Below are 22,447 nucleotides of genomic sequence, written 5' to 3' on the forward strand. Positions count from 1 at the left end.
AACCTATACTTTGTCCTTCTTCAGAAAAACAAAGCAATGCAAAACAGTATACCTGGCAAGTAATTCTAAGCCTATTTTATCGCTCTGGGTGTAAGAAGAAAGAGAAATTTACATCCATTCACTTTATAGTCAGTGGCTTCTATACTAGGCCTTGTGAGTTCCTTGTGTATTTTTGTGGGTATAATTTAGCAGAGGGGAGGGCAAATTTTCCTTTCTTTAAGACTACAGGGGAAGCAAGTGGTGGTGAAGTTCTTGTTTGCTGAGTGATAGTGGAAAATCACTATCTTGAATTCTTCTCAATTATGAGGCCAACGTTTGTTCTATCACCATTTCGCCAGGAAATAGGAATAAAAACTGGGAAGTATATGACAAGCAAAACACCACTTGGCTGAAACAGCTGTCAGAAGGTTGGCCAAGCTGCCCCTTGCCTTTGTTCAGTGTAGCTGTACTATGATTTCCTCCACGAGGTGGCAGCCACGCCTCAAAACCACTCCCAACCCTGAAAGGGGCGGGATTTTTCCTGGATTTCAGTTGTTGAAAAAGAGGATGGAGTCAAGTCTCCCTCAAACACAGAGGGCATTTTGCAAGCCATTTGTGCTCAGAGGTGCTGAAGTTGGAGACCCATCCAGATTGCCACTCATTCTCTCCACAGGATATTAAGTGTAGGACATTGACCAAAAACTAAGGAGAAAATGGACAGAAATGGGAAGTGGCTGTACAGGGAAAACTAGCACAACTTTTCCCTTTGAATGTGAGCCTGCCTCTAGGAAAGCAGTTCTGCATGGCCCAGAACTCACGCTGGGAGCCCACCGCCTCGCCATTGGCTTGGAGCTTCAGGGCAGGGGGAGCTGAAACTTCCCCTTCCCCCAGCACAGCTGCTAGCTCCTGGTTAGACTCGCAGTCCTTGAGGCCCAGGGGCTAAACAGACCTCTGGGGAAAGGTTTCCACCAGTTTCACCTGGGACCTTCTACCACTTGCCCCAGGGTTAACAGCAGCACTGGACGTCACCACCCTCCGAGCTGAGCTGCTTTTAGCTCCACTTCTGTCATCCCGCCACACGAAGACCCCAGAAAGAGCGCTTCACCCAGGGTTCTGTGGCTAGTGCTGAAAACCAGCAGCTGCCCTGCAGGCCTGGCACTCCACTCTTGGCCCAGCCACCTCTGCCCTCCTGCAGGAGCAGACCTGACTGACTCCCGTTTTACCATTGGTTTGTTTTGCTTTTTAGGAAACACTCACAGAGACACCTTTAAACTCCAAGATCTTATTTTCTCTGGTTTTGTGTGTGGGAGGAAGATTCGCCCTGGGCTAACATCTGCACCAGTCTTCCTCTATTTTGTATGTGGGATGCCTCCACAGCATGGCTGATGAGTGGAATAGGTCTACACCCAGGATCTGAACTCACGAACCCAGGGCTGCCAAAGCGGAGTGTCTGGAATTTTAACCACTTGGCCACAGGGCTGGCCCCTTGTTTTCTCTGTTTTCAATAACTGCACAAAAGTAATAAGCTAGAAGCCAACTTAAAGGATGAGCCGACTTAACTGCTCTGGGAGACTTAAAGTCCCTGACTAGGCTGCCATGTTACATCGCAGCAGCTGAGACAGCAGCTGCAGGCCGAGTCCTTGCTGAAGGCCTCAGGATGCCGGGCTGATGCTCAAAGGTCCGGTAAGACTGAGAGGCCAGAATACGTTACAGATGGGATCAGCTCTGTTCTTACTACATTTGTTTTGTAGGGAAGAGCAGCTTTTTTCATTGAAGCCTCATAGCTGGAGAGGGCCATCACCAACGCTACGGCTGCCTCAAAAGGCAAGAAAGGAACAAAGGTTGAAGAGGAGACATGGCTGCAGCAGGGTCTGGCCTCCCAGCCTCCCTTGCACCTCTGTGATGGGAAGTGGGGGCGCATACTGGCCGCAAGCCAGTAGAGGGGTCTTGACTGGTTGGATACTCCCATATCCTCTGATGTCCAAAGGAGACTTCTTTTTTTGGCCCTGGGTCCTAAGATCACGCCTTCTCCTGTATCCTAGTTCTGGCCTGTGTGCACATGAGCACCCAGGAATCCAGACTGGAGGCAGTCTGTCTCCTTTGGGCTTCACACTGGCCCACAGGCCTGGGGACAGAGGCTTTCATAAGCTGGCACATTATTTAATGGAAATCCAACAGTCCTTCAGAACAAGTCCTACCCAAATCTAAACACATTTCCTGGCTTGGGAAGTTTTCCAGAACACCAAGGGGGTGAGGTATACTTCACGCCTTGAAAATGAACCATATTTACTTCATGCTTTCACATACAAGGTGTATGTAGAAGATCCTAATGTCCTATTTTCCTACATACAGGCCTTTTGTTTCCTAGAAAATATTTCACCCTTTGCATATGCACCATTAGCTCCAATAATGAAGCTAACAGGCAACAACCATTTGTTCCCAAAGAATTCGCCCCTGAGCAGCCTGCTCGGAGGAAAGCAGGGGGTGCTCCTGTCCCTGTTGATGTCAGCAGAGGGTCACGGGCTAAGTGCTCACTTCAACACAGCCGCTTCAGGGCCAACTTGAAAGATCCTCCTGAGCTCCGGACCTCCGGGTCAGTGCTCGGCCCACAGCAGCACCAGGGAGAAGCCGCAGAGGGCACTGCTGACCCTCCCCACAAGCCGGAAAGCAGTCGTGTTCAGGTCCTACCAGGCAACCAGGGGGCTGCCAGGCTGGCCGGGGGAAGTGACAGTGAATGGAATGCATGCACACGCCCGCCTGCAAGGCTAGAGGGGCCTGGACCAGACACTCGCACTACAGTTCCGAGTGTACGGCGCGTCCACACGTGTACATGTGCACACGTGTGTGGTTTTCTCCCTAAGGCGACAGTGCAACACCTTATTAGATCCAGCTGATCTGTTCCTGGACCATATCCTACTCTGTCTTTACAGCATTGCAGAGTTTGGTTTGCTGTGCTGGAGCAAGGCAGCAGGAGGAGGGAACAGCTTTTGAGTGTCTTTAATTAGGCAACAGGAAAAAACAAAGTCTGGCTGAAAATTACCAATTGAAGCTCGGCTGATGCCAAAAAAACATTACTGGTTCCCTGTGCTCGGAAAAGTGAGTGCCAGAGATTTCAAGGACACCCTTGAGCCGGGGGACAACAGTAGGCCACCTCATCCTGGAGAGGAAGCTGGTTTTCAGTGGCCCTCTGGCATTCACAGCTGCCCACTGTAGTACTAATCCCGAATACATACCTTCTTCTTAAGCAGATCTTTGTTGTTGGGGACAGGTAAAAAAAAATCCCAGGTTTGTTGTGAAAATGGGGGGAATTGGATCTGGAAGCCATTATGGTGAACACAGATCTGGAACCGCAGGGTGGCATTTTTACAGCCACCGTCCTGCCTCAACCTGCAGAGCATGGTTTCCCTTGCTGCTGGCGGAAGCCCTTGAATGTGTCACAGCTGGTGTTTTAACCTGCTTCTAATTAGCAACAAGAATTTTAAGGTATTTTGGGGGCTGCTTAGTGGAAATTAAGAAACCACCCACTTCGTCTGCATCGGTAACCTTTAAGATCTTAGGCTATCAAGACAGGGATTTTGCACTGGCAAAGGATCCCCCCCAAAGTCACCACTGTATCAACCTAAAGCAGCTTTCTAGTAATCCTTCCCACTCATCCTGACTAACCCACGCTCCCACTCTAAAAGGCGAGTTCTGGCGTCAAGGATCCAGTTGACTTAGTGGCAAGTAGCGCAGTCAGCCCTCAACGGGCTGTGGAAGGCTCACAGAGCACCTCGTTTTTCTGCTGCAGTGACTTACAGCGACTCCTCACTGGACTTTGTTCCTTCTGCCCCAGAAGATAAGTAGCTGCTGAGAGAAATCATCTTTCCTCTAAGGCTATCACAACAGAGGGCACAGCCAAATCCTGCCCATCTTCCAAGCGAGGTTGACCTTGCCTGTCCCCACACCCACGCCACCCGTAAGGGACACACTGGTAGGATTCCCAGGGAAGCCCCCAGCCCAAGGATAGAGCTAGGTTTGAGGTCTCCAGCTATTGCCCCATTCTTCACAGGAGACCTGTCTGGGGTTCCTTCTGTTTCCCCAGCTGGCGTCAGGCTTCAGAGCACTTACTCCCCAGTAAGGAAGAGAATGAGGGGTGTCCACAAGGACGTCTGTTATCTGAGAGTCCACCCCCACAAGGGCAAGTGAGACCAGGAGAGATGGCACCCAGGGCTCCAGCAGGGATCTGCCTCTGACGCTCAAATCCAAGGAGCTTCCCAGGTTCTGGAGGACTTGACACCACGACCACATTCGGTCTGGGGGTTCCTGGAAGTTCTGAAACATAGCTACCAGGTATCCCGTGAAAGTCAAGAAGATCTCACGTGTCCCACCCCCCACTGCCCACTCCCCATGAGAGCACAGCACCACAAGCAAACAGATTTTTGTTACGAAGGACAGGAAAGGCCGGGTGGTTGATAACGTCCAGAGATGCCCGCTTTATTTCCTACTAGGCAATTGCATTTCAGGCTGGTGACATCAAGGAACAGTCTAATTACCAACTAATGTTGTACCTCTGAACTACAAATCAACAATCCAATTTGGCAAAGGAGCAACAGTGTCAACAGCTCACTGGGGGCTGGGTTTTCCAAATAAACGGTCTTGACTGGCAGACAGCTGGGAGTGGGGTGAAGGGTAAGGCCTGGGATTATTTCAAGACCCTGACGCCTGACTGAGAGAGGCTAACACCCTGCGAATCCCTAGGCCGAAGCCCTCCAACCCAAAGCCTAAGTACGCAGCTGTTATGGTTTTTGTTTTTGTGGTCAGTTCAGCCCAAATAAGGAGCTGAGCTACCGGAACCTAGCAAAGCGGATCCAAGGCCTACTCTTCATTGAAATGTCCTCTGCCCTCACTCCCACCCTAGGGCACAGCTCTTTCTGCAGGTTCTTAGCAAAAAGCTAGGCTTCTGGTAATTTCTTGTCTCTTTTTAGTTCTGCTATGAAAAGGGAACGACAGGGGTAACCAAAGGTGGGCACAGGCACCTCAGCAGAGCTGCTGCAGCCCCAGGCCCGAAGCTGGGCCAAGTTAGAGGTCTGCTCCTCTAAGAAGGCAGGGCTGAGTGCATCTTCTTGGGAAGATGTCCAAGGGTGAGAATTTATCAACAAAATTCCAAGATAGTAGGGGCTGTTCGTATGAAACTTGGAGAAGGTCAAGATCAAGGAAGAAAGATACTAGGAAAGAATGAGAAGCTCCTATCACATGGTAGGAGCTCAATAAAAGTAAGCAATTACTATATAAATCATTACTGTAGCTACTCTTTTTCTCACCAAAAGAGAACGCAAGCTTCCTTTGAGATCTGGAGATCCGCTGCCCAAGAACTGACTGACAAGCTGGTGTTTCTCCCTCAGACTGAACAGACTAAGTCACTAGGAAAGGATGTTCTCACCAGCAGCTCTAAGCTGAGGCCTAACGCCGCCGTGGCCCTTTCCCTGCTCCACCTGCACGTACAGGTGTCACTGAGCTGTCTCGAGCACGTGCTGACCCCAGAGGCAGGGCCCAAGCCCCGATGCCCTGTTGCTTCATGTGAACTTGGCAGGAGAACACCCTGGCGGATGCTTCACTAAGAGCTAGTCACTAAGTGACGCAGTCCCACTTCTGGCTGGGTTATGCCAGCCCCGTGAATCCCAAGCAGGGTCTCCAAACACGGTGGGTTCTTCTGCTGCTGAGAGGATGCGCACCCTGAGGTGCTAGCTGAGGAGTTAATGCAGAAAACAAGGCACCACAGAGAGGTTGGACACTTGAGTTGTGTGATTCAAAACACGCTGGAAAAGTCCAAGGGCAAAGGGAAGGAAGGGGAGGAGAAGGAGAAGACTGAGTTTTAAATAACGTCTCATGAGGCCAGAGCCCCACTAGATGGGCTCGGGTTTGAGCTTTTCTGCTAGGAAGTCATTCACAAAGGCCTCCACAATGGCAGGGGTGATCTCCTCCACGTCCATCACGTACTTGGCCCGGGCTGACATGTCCAGAATGGTGAGCAAAGGGGCAGCCTCAGGCAGGTTGGTATAATCTCGCAGGGAGTCAGTCATGTCATCCTGGAAGTCACCAGAAGGGAGAGAGAACCAGTAAGTTTTCAAGACAGAGAGTAACGTCCCGCAGGCCCAGGCTCCCCAGATGGCATGGAATGGAACCACTCCATCACCCTGAGGAGCAGGCCCCTCCAGGAAAGATGGGCTCTTGGAACGGGGAGCAGTGGACCCTGCCCTGCCTTGGGGAGGGGGAGGCTGGTTCACACACTCTCTCTCTGCATCACCCCAAACCACCAGGCAAGTCATCTTTCCTTATTAGGATGAACGCAACTTTAACACGTCTTCTGCTCTGTAAAAACGTGATGCCCTTTGATTACGTACGTTTGCAGTCAGCTCTCAATCATTTGCAGCGCCACTGTGGATTATCTGAAGCCAGTCTGGACTTCAACTCTGGAGTGTTTACACACAGAAACAGCTCCCTGCCCCCACCTCCACCCCTGTGTCTCAGTCGGGCAGGACTTGCACGGCCAGTTCAGGAGACAGGGCTAGTGAAGTACGGCTGAGGTCTAACGGGTCACTGTCTTGATCTGAGCAGGAAGCCGGCACTTCATCATACATTCCCAGTGGCTGTCCAAGTGGATTTCCTAACATCACATGTAGCCTTACTAAGTCTAAAGGCAAACGCAGAAAGCCAAAGACAAGGAGAAAGATTTGTAGGGAGCAACCGTTTGAGATTACCTTTTACACTGTTGACCCTCATTCAGTAGATAACAGCAAATGGACTCTACATACCCATCCTGAGGTTATCTCACTATGAAATGCACAACATTCTAAACAGAATGAAAAGACCAGGATCGCCCTGCAGAGAAAGGGTGTGGGGTATTCCTGGCCTTAAATGCTGGTGACCAGGAGGCATGAAATTTATGGTTCACCAGTTTCTGAGACAAAAAACATTCCTTTCTCAAAGGGCAAATCTTTAGCAAGATTTAGTGATCGTCTTTTTTTCCCCCACCCCAGAAACACCACGCACTTCCCAGCCACACCGGGTGATTCAGCCTCTCTGGTTTGTTCACCCAAGTCAGGCCCTCCATATGGGTTAATAAACAATCTTCATGATAAACAGAAGAGAGACACCTGGACAAATACCATACATCGAATTCCCATTAGGAGGCCTAGGCCAAGCCAAGAGCTACGCTGCCTCCCTCCCCTCTCCTCTGAGCAAATCAAATGGAGATGAATTCTAATGTCTGTTAAGGCTTCAGAAGGGATGACTTCCGCCTGCCAGAGCAGACAGGATCAAGACAAACAAGGGGCTCCCCTTAGCCCTGGGTGGAATGTGAGAGGGCCAGAGTCCTGGTCTCAGAGGCACTCAGTTACTGCCTGATGTTCCAGCACCCTGTGCCTACCCTCCTTCCATGTTGCTTTGTTTCTGAGCATGAGGACAGAGAACTGGACCAAGGGAGCTGCCCAGGTGAAGCGCACAGGAAGGACAGGGCGGCCAGGTGGGGAACTGGAGCAGCGGATGACCCCAGCTCCCCTGTCCAACTTCCTGGTCCAAGCATCCTTCCCTCTAGGCCTGGGCCGGTCCACCTGCTGGACCACATGGACAGAAGGAGTGGCAGCACTTCTGGAGCCACACCGACCTCACGTTTACTCCTCTCTCTGCCACCTACTTAATGTGTGACTTTGACAAGTCACTTCTCCGAGCCAAGGTCTCATCCCCTGTAAAATGGATTTAATAACAGCTCACGTGGGGCCACATGAGGTGTGCAAGCCAGGCAGCACTCACACTCTCGGAGCCGGCCCTCCTCATCTGTGGAGTGTACTGATTCCCATGACCCGAGAGAGGAGCAAATGGGACCCAGCAAGTGAAGCATTTGGCTTGGTACCTGGTATCTAAAAAACCTGCAGATGCTGCTTTTCAGCCACATTTCTAAAGCAGTTACTGGAGCTTCCTAGCGCCGACCCCTGCCCACGGCTGAGCCCTTTCTGTTCTGCGCCCCTCTTTCCTCTCAGAGCCATTCGAAAGGGGTTAGCGTTTAATAAATTCCGGGCAGCCTCCGTGCCTGCTTTGTTTCCTCCAGGCAGGGCCCTGTGAACCTGCTTTGTTTCCTCCACCCCAGAGCTGAGCAGGGGGACTTCCGCCGGCTGTGAGGGGCCCAGCAGGGCTTAGCAGGGGCTGCTATTGAAGAGGTGATGAATGGGTGGTTCAGGGTGTCCAGCTGCCACTGCCTCTCCTGGGATTGAAACACAGTGGGAAATGCGCACGGGGTTCTGACCAACTGGAAGTGGAGGAGAGCAGGGGCGCTTCAAAAAGTGTCCGTCAATAACTGGCTAACGGCGGGTGCCTGGGAGGGTGGGAGGCAGTGGAGGAAGCTCGTGGGGGTGGAGACCGAGGTAGAGCGTCTATGCCGACCGCAGCCATCTTGCTGAGACCCCCACATTGCAAGACAGAGGCTCGTACTCCTTAGGGGAGCCACGCATCTGCTCAAGTCCGCTCGACTGAAGGGCCCGGACGTCTCACCCTGAGAAAAGCCCCCTGCTTGGTCCCGCCCAGCTGGAGGCCTCCAAGGGAAAGGCCTTGGGTAAAAGAGCTGGGATGTCAGCAGTTTCCAACCTCAGCACTGTCCATAACTGCAGGTCGCAGCTGTGGCCCCCAGCAAGGATCCCTGTAATGGGAAAAGCCCATCTCCAGGCTGGTAGGAGGGACTAACCAAGCAGACACTCAGCAAAGCATCAGGGGCCTGGTTTGGACCCTCGTTACTCCCGGAGGGAGTAGGTGTTATCACGATCTTTGTGGCTGCCACTCTCCCCAGAGCCTGGGTGGGAGAGGTGCACGTGGGATGTCTGTCCTGGGAGGATATCCTGCTGCTCTGAGGCTGTTGAGTGAGAAAGACTGGGAGAAGAAAGCAGCAGGGGCAGGAAGTGGTTTTCCATGCCTGATGACCCACCTTTCCATGCCACATTTGTCTGTCGGCTCTCCAGAAGCACCCTCACCCCAGACCCTGGGGCCCCCAACTCACGTTCTAAAATGGAGGCACTCACCTCCCCCGCCACGAAGAACAGAAGCGGCGCCTCTTCCTCTTTGGCCTTGTACTTGGCGATGATCTTCTCGGCTATGGGCTGGATAAGCTGCTTGGCCGCTTCAGACTCCCCATCATCCTCAGAATCTGTGATGGGGAGAGAATGACACAGAGACACCCTGGCTTGTCAGACAGATGGAGTGGTGCCCCCCAAAGAAGCCTGGGCCAAGGGCCTGAAATGCCCATCTGGGCAGCCCCTGCATGGACAAAGAGCTTCCCCTGGGACACAGGCCTCGCCTCCTGGGTGCCCTAGGGTGGGCCCTGTGCGCACATGCCCCGGTTCGCACAGCGCTCTCCTACGCCACGCTCCCCAGAAACACCTCACCTCGCTGAGTAGCACTAATGCCCCAGGCAAACATGATCCTTTTCACAGAATTCTTCACAAACCCACCTTGAAAGCCGAGCTTCCCCTTAAGCCAGGACCTGAGGTCCCAGGTAGTTTTGCTCCTGATCACAGAATGAGATACCATGACCTCAGATCTCTGACTTCCTAATGAAAGTGGCAGAAGGAGGGGGTGGGAGGTCACGACTGTGGTCCAATCAACAGCTTTGGTGGCAGTGAGGAGGCACCAGGGCTGCTGGAATGCCAACTTAACAGCCATCAGCAGGTCTCACCTGGGAGGAGATAGGCTGACCGCGTGGGAGAGCACCCGACCAGGCTCCCCAGGGCCACCTTTAGGCACCTCATGCCTCCAGTGAAACAGCAGCATGGGAGCAGCCACACACGTGCTCCTAGGGCTCACTCCTGCTGAGCCCCGGAACCAAGAGCAAGAGCAAGAGGGGCAAAGCAGGGGGAAGGAGGGCAGGTGCCAGCAGAGGACTTTCACCCAGAAATACCACACCGCCCAGGAGGCCCGCAGCGTGCAGACCCAGCGGGCACCCTCTAGAGCCACATCTAATTAGCTCTGAGATGCTGGGACTCGCTTCACCTCTGGAACCCTGCTTCCACATCTGCAGATGGCCAGGGACATTCCCAATTGTCCCTCAGTTCAGAATTGTTTCCCAGCGGCCCCAGGATGTGGGTGTGTGAGCCTGCAGCAGGCAGGAAAGCCCCAAGGTAAATGACTCCCCAAGGCCACCTCTCCGCAGGGGGCCTCTGTCCTCCAAGCACAGGAGCAGCCTGCAAGTCTGCATGCTTAAGAATTCCAAGTGTGGGTACTGGCTCCCCTCCTGGGGGCCCTGAACCAGACTTCCGGAGAATGGGGAGAGAAGGTTGCACATATCCCCAGTTCCCCTTGGTGAAGTGGGTACGCAGCATCTCAGCCATGATCCTAGTACCCTAATTATTTTGAGTTGGAGCTCAACAGCAAGTCCCAAGGCAGAGGGTGAGGTGGCCCTTGAGCATCAGCTGCTCTGTTTGCAAGGAATCAGGGTCATCCCACAGGGCTGCAGGGAGCCTAGAGTAAATGTTCCCATGTCCTTCTGCCCCCAGAGCACGGTCATCCACTGAGTGCCAGAATGGGTGAGATGGTGCAGGGGTGCCGAAGGGACACGTGGCCCCAGAGATGCTGCCCTGAGGTTGGGGCCAGCTCCAGCAGCCCCTGGACAGTTCATTAGGACACAGGTGATGGCAGAAGCAGCCTGGGGTAAGCCTTGGCCCGAAGGGGGCCAGCCCCCTGCAGCTGCTGTGCGTGCAGCCCTGCCTCCTTCCAACAATGGGTCTGTTCATCAGGGGGGCCCAGGGCATCCTCCTGGCCTGACCTATTCTTCCCAGCTGGCAGCCAGAGCAGCAAGGAAGGAAAGCACAGCAGCAGCTCCCAGAGCACCTCCCGCAGGGGGAGAGCCATGAATAAATCATTGGGGTCAAAAGCAAGGCTGCAGGGAGAGACAAAGGCCCAGGCTCTGCATTGTTGTGACAGAAAGAAGCTGCAGGGAAAGACACCCGCCATGGGAGGCCTGTCCAGTCCCATCCGGCCCTGAGGCCCCCACTAAGCTTCATACCTACAAAAAGGACGAGGCAGGGGCCCTCGTTGAGCTGCACAGCGTTGGAGTCGGAGAGCTCCAGCACGGGCTTGGGGTGCCACGGGAACTCTCTGCAGTCCTCATCGTTGAGCACCTCCACGCGCCCTTGCCGCGTGATCACCTCCCCCTGCGGGTCCAGCACGATGAGGGTGGGGATGCCTGTAAGAGAAAGAGCTGGCCTAGAGGCAGGCCCTGGCAGGAGGGGCCGGCTCCCACCCACAATTCACGGGAGGGACCTAGGATGCCACACAGGCTGACGATTAAGAGTCAGAAAGGATGGAACCCAGACTCAGCCACTGAATAGCCACAGAACTCCCGTGGGTTCTCTGCGTGTAACTTCTCCGTGGAACCCTGAGCACGTACTTCACCTCTCTGGGCCTCAGCATCCTCCGCTGCAACACGGTGCATGCATGCAGTTCCTACCTTCTCCTCCTCTGTAAAGATCAACGAGGTCGTGCATTTAAAGAACTTTGAAAACAGGGTCTTGACACATAAAAACAGTCCATAAATCCTACAGATCCCAAACAAGCAGGAGACGCTCCTCCCACCTGCAGGGAGACTCACACCTAACGGAGTGATATAGAAACCCACTTCCATGTGGCGTACTTGCTCCAGACACACCAACCAGCACAAATCAACTGATGCCACGGGAGGCCTCACACAGGCAGGAGGGCCCCACTGTGTGAGCACAGGGGCCCATAGAGAGGGGAGCCTGGGGCAGGGGCTGCCAGCCAGCCAGTGGCCCTTCCCGCCCAGCTCCAGCCCTGCTGCCTGGGGAGGGTCCAATACCCGTTCTGAGGAGGACAGTCCCTGGAGGGAGCATGCTGATGGCAACACTGCCCCTTCACATTCGAGGGCCAGACTGGGGTGAGAAATGCAGCACGGAGCTCCCCACAACCCTCCCAACCATAAAGCCTCAAATGAGAAATCAAAGAAAACCACATCCTGGTTACAGTCGCATCTGAGTGTTGCACCTCCCTGCTGTGTGTGTCCCACTCTGCGCGCCCCACTCTGCGCTGATTCTCCTCCTGCCAGGGCCACCCCCCGCCAACCACAGCCCAGAGTCAGCCTTGGTCCTGCCCTTTAGGGACACTTGTCTCTCCACTGGCAGCTGGTCCCCTCCCCACCTTGCAGTAATCAGCCGCCTCTCCTCTGGAACCGACCAGCTTTAATTTTATATGGGCCAGTGAAAGCCAGAGCAATTTAATATTTATAGATACCAAAGTGTTCGGTCAGTAATTTGCTCCACTGACATTCTACTTCTCTGTGGGGGGCACTAAGGTACCCGAAATACGGCCCTGGTGTTTTGTAACCCGCCGCGGTGGCTGGTACAGCGGGCATGCAGTCGCAGGCCTGTCTTCAAAAGGGAAAACAATTCCATTACGTTCACACCTATCAGAAGTGGCTTGGCGTGTTAGGGAACAGATCCAGAGAGCAATGCGCTCTGGAGGACTGCCATTCCACTGCATCGCACGCAGACTCATGTAGCTGGGACTCCTTGCAGGCTTTTAACATGTGCTCGGAGCTGTCCAGGCCACCAGAGAAGTTGTGTGTGAGAGTAAAAGAGACTTGGGATGTTTCCAGCCTCCTCATCACAGCTGCGTTTTATCCCTAGGAGGCCACATCAGGTGCATCCCCATCCCCAAGGATCAGGCTGGGCTTGAGTTAGCAGCCTTAACGGAGGCTTGGGCCATGACAGGCCAGCCAGCTGCAAATGAGTGCCTCCCCATTGCCATACCCCATCCCAACAATGCTCCGACAAAGTTCTTTCATCAGAGAGTCAGTGTGTTTCAGGAACTGGGCAATTACATGTGTTGGGTTAAACCAGGGCCCACCCACTGCTATGATTAGACACAGCAACTGGCCTGTCTGTAGCCCAGACAGGGCATGCCCAGTTGGTCTGTAGAGGACAAGCAAGAGGATAGAAAAGGGAGGAAAAGTAAAATCTGAAGGCTAAGAAGCCCGATTCCTGGTTTGGTGCCTCAGTTTCTCCAAGGGACTACCTTAAGGCCTTCTTTGTTACCACAGCTGCAGCCCCTCGAGTTCATGCCAGTGGGGACCAGGACAGCAGGGCAAGGACCCGGAGCCCCAGCTGGCTGCTGAGGAGCCCTGAGCTGACTCCACCAAGGACCATCTCCCCGGGCCTCGGGTCTCCCCACTCCTTCCCCATGGCTACAGGAAAGCAGCCCCCACTCAGAGTTGGTGCTTTGAGCACTGAAGCCCATACCTAGGAGCCCAAGATGACGAGGTGTGTGACTGTGGGGCTTAAACAGAAAGCAACTCAGTAAAACAAGCACAGTCAGAGTTCAACCCAGAGAAGCCCATTTCTGGCAAGTGGACAGGGAAAAGCGTCTCTGTGCAGGGTGCCAGGCCCCCTTCCCATCATGGGATCTTGGTTAGCTTGGCCCTAGAGCCCTCCATGTGTGCTTTCCTCCAGGCATGGGCCAGCGGGCGAGGGGGAGGAAGCTTGCGTCTCCAGTGCATCTGCCCTGTGCTAGGCACAGCCCCTGCCGCCTCACGCAATGCTATCAGATGGTGGCGGGAAGTACGACTATCCCCCTTTTATGGAAGGTCAGGTTATCTACCCAAGGTCGCCTGGCCAGTAAGTGGCCAAGTTGGGACAGGAGCCCTGGTCTGCTTGTTGTAAAAGCTGCTGTTCTTTCTACCAGGTCACCAGCTGGTGGGGGGCTCTCCCAGCACTGGCGCAAGGGGAGGCCCAGCATTTGCAGCTTTCTGCACCGCCCACCTCCCTCTTCTCTCGCTTCCCAAGGCTGCGTGCAGGAAGGAGGCTGAGGCTCCAGTCACCTCTTCCCTTTCCTCCCCCTGTCATGCAATCCCCAATCCTCCCTCGCTGGAAGCAAGTTCCCCAAGGCAGAGCTGTCTACAGAGAAAAGAGGGCAAAGCCTCTACTGGGAAACTTAAAGGGAATGGAAGATTTCTAACCGGTGCCTTTATACCAAATAACTCTCACACCAGCAAGGGCTTCTCTGGAGGGAATGAAAGAGGAGCAGCCTGGCTCTGCTTTGCTGGAACTCGTGTTTCCCAGCTGCGATGGCCGGATGGTTGGGGGAAGAGCAGTGAGAATTCTCAGGAAGATCCAGGCAAGCCACTTAACTTCTCAGAGCCTCATTTCCACAGCTGGCAAATGGGGGTGGTGATAGCTTCTGATCTTATTTGGTTGTTGTGAGGAATAAACAAGACGACAAGTATAAAATGCTTTTTAGCAGCGTATCTGATATACAGTAAGTACTCCATAAATAGTAGCTCTTGTTACAAATAACTTCATTATTATTATTTTTTTAAATCATCCGTAAGTTGATTATTTGGCTCATGAGAAGGCAGATGTACAGAAGACTGCTGCCTGGCTCTATGAGATAAATAGAAACCTCCATGCTGGCTGGAGGAAGTTAGCTAAAGACACAGAAGACACAGACAGTGTCTACACTGCAGTGAGGGTTCCAGGATCAGTGTGATGCTGATAGTTTACTTGCACCATCCCAAGCTTAACTTTTGGGCATAGAACACATACTCCACGCTCCTAGAGAGGGCTTCAGCCCCAAGCCCCCGGCCCTGGACACCAGCAATGCCTAAGAATCCCCTTCACCATCTCCTTCAAAACCCAGAGAAGAAAGAACAAAGCCTAAAAAGCCCACTCCCAACAGTCTCCTTGTACGAGAAGCCTATTTGTGAGTATTTAAAACCATCTCAAGCCACGTGCACTGCGAGGGCCCCACAGTTGAATCAGTTGCTTTTCTACTGCCAAGAGGGGGAGTTTTGAAGGAGGTGGCGTGGGGTGGGGATGGGGGCGGGGCAGGCTGGGGCAGAGAGTCTGGCCAGGGTTGTCACCCAGAGAGCCTCTTGCTCTGCATGTGGATGGCAATATGATCTGAGGGTGCTGGGAGCTGGGCAGAGAAATGGGAGGAAAAGCGGACCTGAGAATAGGAAGAGCAGGTTAGGGCAGATGGCAGGGCGAAATATTCTGCCATCACCAAAAAGGTCATTGTGAAAACTAAAGCAAGATGGAAAATGTTTGTAATACATGGTTAACTAGAAAATACAGAATACACGGTGCTGTGTGTGCGATTACAGCTGTGGATAAGCACGTATGCGTGTGGACAGAGACCAAAAGGGCTCAGAAAAGTGAAAACAGTTGTGCTAGTAGGACAGGAATGTGGGTGAGATAGATATTTGAGCTTTCTTAAATGGTGTTATGATAGATGTAGTGACATAAAATAAAAATCAAACAAGCATGGAAGGGCAGTAGGGCTGGGTGGGAATGACAAATACAAACCATGCCTTGGCCATATCAACGGCCAGTTCCGTTCATCAGATCCCTCCTTCTCCCCTCCTGGCTCCCCCAGAACTCTCCCCTGCTTGGAGAGCTAAGGAGCGGAAGGCAGCTGGTTTGGGTGGTGATGAAGCTCAGAGAAACCCAAGGGAGGTCAGGGGATGGTCTGGGCCTACTTGAACTTGGCCATCAGGCCTGAAAGTGGCTCAGGCACGTCCCTGTGTCAGGAGACAGGCACGAAGACACTCATGCAATGTTCTTGCAACACAGAAAAACCAGAAAGCACTGAGTGCCCATGCTCAGTGGGACAGATAGATAAACTGTGGTACAGTCGTACAATGAAACACTTTGCAACTCTGAAAAGAAATGAACCAGATATAAATACCAACAGGGCTAAATCTTGAAAACATAACATTAAGTAACAAAAGCAAGTTGGAGAAGGCTATTACAGCACGCCAGCATTTAAGCATGCTTCTAAAATACACCCCCAGCGCGACTATATATTATGCATGGGTTCACATACCTGCAGTAAAACTATGAAGACAGAGTATGAAGATATACATTAAACGTAGCGTCTCCCCCGGGGGACAAGGAGGGAGCAGGGCCGTGCAGGGGAGCGAAGGGAACCCACTTCTGTCTGCACTGATGCTCCCATTTGCTCATATTTCAAATACCTGAAGCAAAAATGTCAACTCTGGGTGGTGGCCACATGGGTGTTTGTTACATTATTCTCTGTCCTTTCTTGTTTTTCCTTTTTTATGTTCTCAAAATAAAACAAGACAAACAGAACACTGAAGCTGCTCAGTAGGTTTCGAGGCAGCCCCCCGCCTGCCCTCCCCAGGCCCACGGGCTGGCTCCACACGGCCTGCGCCAGGCCTGTAAATACAAAAAACACCAGCGTTGCCCCTTCGCTGTCTACGGACTGAAAACCACGTCTCCGAATGTTTCATTTCTCTATAAAATAAACAGATTTTTTGAAAGGGGCAGGGAAGAAGGCAAAGGAAAGGAGAGGAGAAAGGTGGGAGATGGAGAAAGGGAAGAGGAGAAGAAAAGGGAGAAGGATAAGGAACAGACAAGAGGGCAAGAGAGAAACAAGCAGATGCTGGGAGAGCCGGCAGCCCTCACCCCAGTGCCGTCCTCCCGGGCTGCGGCCTGGTGGCAGGGCTCACGTCCACTCGGCCACTCCCTCGAGGCCCCAGCTGCCCCCCACCCCCAAGGCTCAGGGTGGGGAGGGGAGAGGAAGAAACCCGCCAGGGCCCCTAATGCAGGAGAGACGGGCTGTAAGCCTCCCTGTGAGGAACACGGTGTTCTCTGACAGCCAGGATTAGTCAGACAATCGCTAATGGAATTTGTCTTTTGCCAAGTGTGTCTAAACCCCTTCCTTAGAAAGGCATTTTTGAACAGCTTATAGGGCTGCGAATTCCCCAGCATGCATAGAGCACTGGGAGAGGGAGCCCCTCCGGCTCAGGGAACCCAGCCACTCCCCTCGGACGAAGGAAGGAAATGGACGGAGGCCAAATGCCAGGGCCCTATGAACTCAGGCGGCCCGGTGGAGCCCGCTGGCTAACACAGCCTGGGTTCAGTCCAGAGCCCCCAGGGAGCCAGTGAGCAGCCCACCAGCGGCAGCAGGACTTTTGGCCCGGCAGCAGATCCTGTCACTCTGGGAAAGGGATGACTTGAGGGGGACAACGTCAAGATCCAGACTCGGCCACAGCCACCTGGACAGACACCTCCATAAGGCCTTTTATGCAAGGCCTCCTTCAGTCTGCTGGGGATACTGGAATCCAGTGACGCTCTAAGCCCGGCTCCCAAGATGCTCAGAGGATTCGGGGTTCTCCTTGCATTACCCATTTTCATCCGAGCCTGTCAGGATGGCACAGGGAAGCTCTGCCCTCGTGTGCCTCGACGCACAAAGTGACTGTCAGATCCAGTCACTGGCTCACCGGAAGGCACAAAGACAGCCCAGGTGGAGGTGGCTCACCTTGGGTGCAGGCAAGGGAATGTACCTGGTGCTGCTCTGCGAAAGCACCTTCACCAAAATGCTTGAGGAGGAGAGACGGAGGGGAGCGAGAGCCCAGGCCACACACAGAGACTCCAACAGGGAGCATGAGCTCCCCCAGACCCAGCCCTGCAGGCTCTGCTGAAGACCAGAGGCTCGGCACAGTGGAACCCTCCACCAACTGCGGATGTGTGGCATGTGTGCACATCATGAGATGTAACATAATAAGAAAGCTGTGTCTGGTCTTCATTCCCAGTTCCTGGCACAGAGCTCCTAAAACCCTTGTAATTTCCCGATTGGTAGTGGGAATCCTTTGTTATAATATGTGGTCTTAGTCCCTGGTTCTGACACAAGAGCTTCCAAGATTCTTGGAATCTCGGAGTGATGAGTGTCTTTTGTATGCTTAATCAGATGACAGGTGGCTGGGGGCCCCGAAATAGCTTCAGAATGAGTGGTGGTCACCAGAAAGGCATGATCAGAAGGTTAGAACTTTCTGCCCCACCCCATGACCTCTGACCTTGGGGGAAGGAAGAGGACATGGAGGCTGAGTTAATCTCCAATGGTCAATGATTCAACCAATTATGTCTACATAATGAAATCTCCATGAAAACCCTATCTGGCGGGGTTCGGAGAGCTTCTGGGTTGGTGGAGACATGGAGGTGCTGGGAGGGTGGCACACCCAGAGAGGGCATGGAAGCTCTGTGCCTCTTCCCATGTATTGATGCATCTCTTCCATTTGGCTCTTCTTGAGTTGTATCCTTTATAATAAACCCATAACAGTTCACAATAGAAGGAGTTTGCCCTCTGAGGGAAAGCACTGCAGGAGGCAGCATCCGAGCTGGAGGGATGGGCAGGATGGTGATGGAGGGAGACCACGTGAGATGGCAGGGAGGGTGTAGATGGGGGAGCAGTGAGAAACGGGGCTGTGAAGGTGTTGGAGACCAGACTGGAGAGAGTCTTGGAATATCAGGGCACGGTCATGGAGGGCTTCCACACAGGGGATGAACACCACTATCAGAGTCAATCTTCTGAAGCTTCACTTGGAGGTGCTCTGCCCGGTTGGTACATACAGTAGACTGGGACAGGGGAGGAGGACTGGTGCAGAGGAACAGAGGGGTTCTAGGTGTCATGGAATCATTAGAACAAAGGGAGAAGAGCTGGGACAAGCCCCCGTTAAAGAGATGGTGGAGGAGAAAGCCAAGAAACAGCAAGCCAGGAGAACACCAGGAGAGGGGGTGATGTGGAGGGAGAGGGGGAGGAGGAGAGGATTTTAGGGGTAGCCCCAACTGTTGAAAAACAAAACCAGATGGAGCAGGAAAAGAACAGGGAGGTCACTGGATTGCAAACATCTCGACTCACTCCTGGGTGATCTCATCCAGTTTTAAGCTTGGAAATATAACTATATGCCAACTGACAAATGCCAAATTTGTATCTCAAGCCCCACCTCTCCCAATTCTAGGCTGCTGAATCCACATCACCACCAATGGGCATCTTACAATCAACATGATCAAAATTAAACTCCTCTTCACCTGAACTCCACACCAACCCCATCCACCCCCACCCCTACATCCGACATACGCGGCTTTCCCAGTCTCAGCTGATGGCGGCTCCATCCTTCTAGTTGCTTAGGCAGAAGGCTTTGGAGTTGTCTTCGAGTCTTCTTTTACTCTCACACTTCACATCCAATCTGTTAGCAAACTGTAAGGCCCTAACTTCAAACTCTATCCAGAATCTGCCATGTCTTGCCACCTCTACTGCCACCACCCCTGCCCGAGCCCCATCATCTTTTCCCTGGATTATTACAATAACATCCTAACTGGCTGCCCTGCTTCTCAACACCACAACCACAGGGACTCTACCATAAATTAGATCGTGGGACTCTGCTCAAACTCCGCAGTGGTGTCCCACTTCACTCAGCGTAAAAGCCGAAGTGTGATTAGCAAGGCCCTATGGGCCCTGGTCTTCTTACTCTCCAGTCTTAACCCCTCCACACCTGACTTGGTCATTCTGCTCCAGCTGCACTGGCCTCCTTGCTGTTCCATAAGCACGTGAGGCACGATTCTGCCCCAGGGCCTTTCCATTGGCGGTTCCGTCTGCCTGGAATGCTCTTCTCTCCCAGAGAACCACAGGGTTAATTCTCTTGTCACCTTCTCAATGAGAAGAACCTGTTATGAGGCACCTGTTAGGGCAGGCTGAGCAACAGCTTTAGGGAGTGATGGATTTTTTTTTTATGGCTAAGCATTCTGTGAAGTGGAGAAGAAGGAGCTAATAGAGAAACAGAGACAAAGAGGCAAGAAAGGGAGGGAAATGCAAGAGGCAAGAGCAAGACCCTAGAAGAACAAAGGCAGAATCTTAGAAAGCAGGGATGATACTTCTAACAAGAAAGAAGAAAGGAGATGGGGCGATGCATAGACATCCCGAGCTATGAAGCCAAGGACATAACAGAGATGTTTCATGGCAGAGAGGAGGGAAACAGAGGGAACTCAGGAGAGCTGGCCGTACTCCCACTAAGGCAGATCTGCGGAGGAGAGAAGCTGGAAGAGGGGCAGGGAAAGGAGACAAGAGAGCTGTGGGAAACGGCCATAGGGAGGAAAGCGATGGCCCCAAGACCTCAGCTCCTCTGCCAGCCCCTGCTCCACATCCCTGTCCCTCCACTCCTGGTCCAGCCTGGGCAAGGCTGCAATGGAGGTTCTCAGCAACCCACCTCCTACAGCAGGCCGTGGATTTTCTCTACCTTCTGTGTTGGGAGTGAGAGGCAGTGGGATGCAAAAACTTGTCTGCCCTTGTCCTTGTGAGAACAGAGCTGCTGACTGGTAAGATCAATGTACAATGCCACACGAGAACTTACTAGCCACGTGTGCTTCTACTAGAAACCAGACCCCTGCTGCACGGGGGACCTCAGAAATGCCATGAAGCAGAAGACCGTAAGTGACCCTGTGGGGCTAGAGGGAGGCAGAGCTAGGGAGACGGGCACGGGGCTGCAGAGGCCACCTGGGCCACCTGCCTCAGAGCCCAAGGGTGCAGCTTCCCTCTCCCCATAGGCAGGCCTGTTGTGAGCCCTGTGTGAGGCCTGGTCACAGTGGGTGCCATCAGAAATATCAGTGGACAGCCTGCCTCTAGGATTTCTCTTCCAGTTTAGCTTGAATGTCAATACTGCACTGATCTCCCCTTAATCAAAACTTTCAAAAGGCTCCAGAAGTCCAAAGTGTCAAGTGTAAAACCTCAGCATGGCGTTCAAGGCCCTCTACGATGTGGCCCCACCAGCCTTATTGCCCACTCTGCCCTATAGTACACCATGCACATCCTACTCTGGCCTTTGCCCTGGAATGTCCCAAACCCCCTATCTAAACCCCATCCATTCTGTGAGGCCCTGCTCCATAGCCACCTCCGCCAGGAAGCCTTCCTGGCAAACAGCTCTAAGCAAGTCTCTCCTCTGAACTCGGATTATTCCGCTGAGTGGCCCTTCATTAAATGCTGCCTTGAGAAGGAGCCTGTGCTGCTCTTTTCCACTCTTGTTCCACCATGCTTTAGTGCATCTCTGGCTTCACAGGGCCAGAGGCAGACAGACCAAGGTCAGCAGGCAGTGTGTGACAGGCTGTTTGCAGGAATGAGTTCTAAGCCTTAGCCCAAGAGGTCAAGTGATCAAGGAAGCAGTCGGCACAAAACACTAAGCCAGGGAGAGACTGTGAACCCGAGAGCGAGGAAGCAGGAGGTGGGGAGCCGGGACAGCAGACAAGTCCAAGCTGGAGACAGACCAGAACAGATGGCAGGGGAGGATAGGCCATGGCTTCAGCAGACGAGGAGCAGTGGGACGCGCCTGGTGCAGGGCTGGGCTGCAGAGGACGCGCGCTGGCCGGAGTTGCGTTCCATGTGAATCTCACATTCTTCTACTGTGGCATGCCTGGTGGGCCACTGCTTGCCTGGGCACAGAGCCTCCCCAGAGCAGCTTTCTGATCCTTGACTAAGGGCTCCTTGAAGTTGGGGACCACGTATGTACTTCCATCCCCACACTGCTAGGGCCTTAAGGATTGTGCCAAATGAATGCGTCTCTGAGAACTCTCCATTCTCTTCCTCCTCAGTTGTGGTCATCCTCTTTCTGGCTGTCTGGGCCACACCTAACAACCGCAGCTCCTATGGCTGTAATATTTACATGTTGACAACTAGAGAATCCGAAGGAGAGTTCCCTTCTCCACTTTCTGCAGGCAGACAGGAAACCATCAATTTAATTTTTTTGTGCCTTGCCCACATTCTCCAGAAGGGTGTCCTCCAGCCTTAGCAGTGTATCCAAAACTTGTGTTGAATCTTGAAGAGCTCATGATCTCTCCTTATGACGCTGGCACCCACCCTCCAAAGGGTCCTCAGAAGCATCTCACAGAGCACAGGGAGGGTAGGGTACACACTGCCAGCCTCAAGCTGGCTATGTGTTGTCTGTAGACCATCCTTTGGCAATTTATTAAGTTCAGGTGACCCCACGGCCTTAGCACTGACCACCAGGAATATCTGCATCATGCTGGACCCCACATCCAGGAAAGGGCAACTCAATTCCCTACCTCGGAGAGGAAAAGATTCTGCTCCACTGATGACACGTGCTTGGAAAGAAGTCTCTACGTGGAGAGGCCTCCTGACTGAGCAGAGTGGCTGAGTGAGGCCCAGCACCCAGCTCCACCCTCTGGACAAGTGTCAGTCTGCTAAGCCCTCATATGAAATGGCACTTATTTGACCAACACTTTTTAGTTTCTCCAGACATCATCATACTCTGCTCTTTACTTATTTCCCAATGTAAATCTCATCTCGTCCACTCAAGGGCAGCACCAGCCCACCCTGCTGGTTTATCTCCCACGGAGCTCACTGCAGAGTCTTGGTGGTTAGTAGGAGTTCAAGAAACACAATCCTGTGCATTTAAATCTACTCCATCTTTTTCCCCAAAAAGGATTTGAGGCAGCTTAAAAACTGCATGATATAATCCAATAAAAAGAGATGAAAATATCCCCCTGAAGGGAAAACAAGGAAGGAAAAAAGAGAAAAACGGAGCCAGGGTCAAGGGCATGTGCACAGAAATGGGCATTTTTGCAAAACTGCTGAAGGTGGTTACAAATCCAGCTCTGGGTTTTCTAGAGACTAAAGCAAAGAAAGAATC

General features: G+C 52.8%; 1 protein-coding gene across 1 annotated transcript in view; it reads right to left on the minus strand.

Annotated features, from left to right (window-relative positions):
* Positions 1-4,424: 4,424 nt before the first annotated feature.
* The window catches only part of NXN (nucleoredoxin), a 138,254-nt gene continuing 120,231 nt past the window's right edge, over positions 4,425-22,447 (minus strand). The window contains exons 6-8 of the mRNA XM_044745453.2: positions 11,003-11,182; positions 9,024-9,148; positions 4,425-6,044 (exon numbers count right to left, since the gene is read on the minus strand). Coding sequence (XP_044601388.2) covers positions 5,862-6,044; positions 9,024-9,148; positions 11,003-11,182 — 488 coding nt within the window. The 3' untranslated portion in view covers positions 4,425-5,861. The remainder of the gene's footprint in view (positions 6,045-9,023; positions 9,149-11,002; positions 11,183-22,447) is intronic.

Source organism: Equus asinus, chromosome 13 (genome assembly GCF_041296235.1).
Source record: "Equus asinus isolate D_3611 breed Donkey chromosome 13, EquAss-T2T_v2, whole genome shotgun sequence".
Taxonomy (NCBI): Eukaryota; Metazoa; Chordata; class Mammalia; order Perissodactyla; family Equidae; genus Equus; species Equus asinus.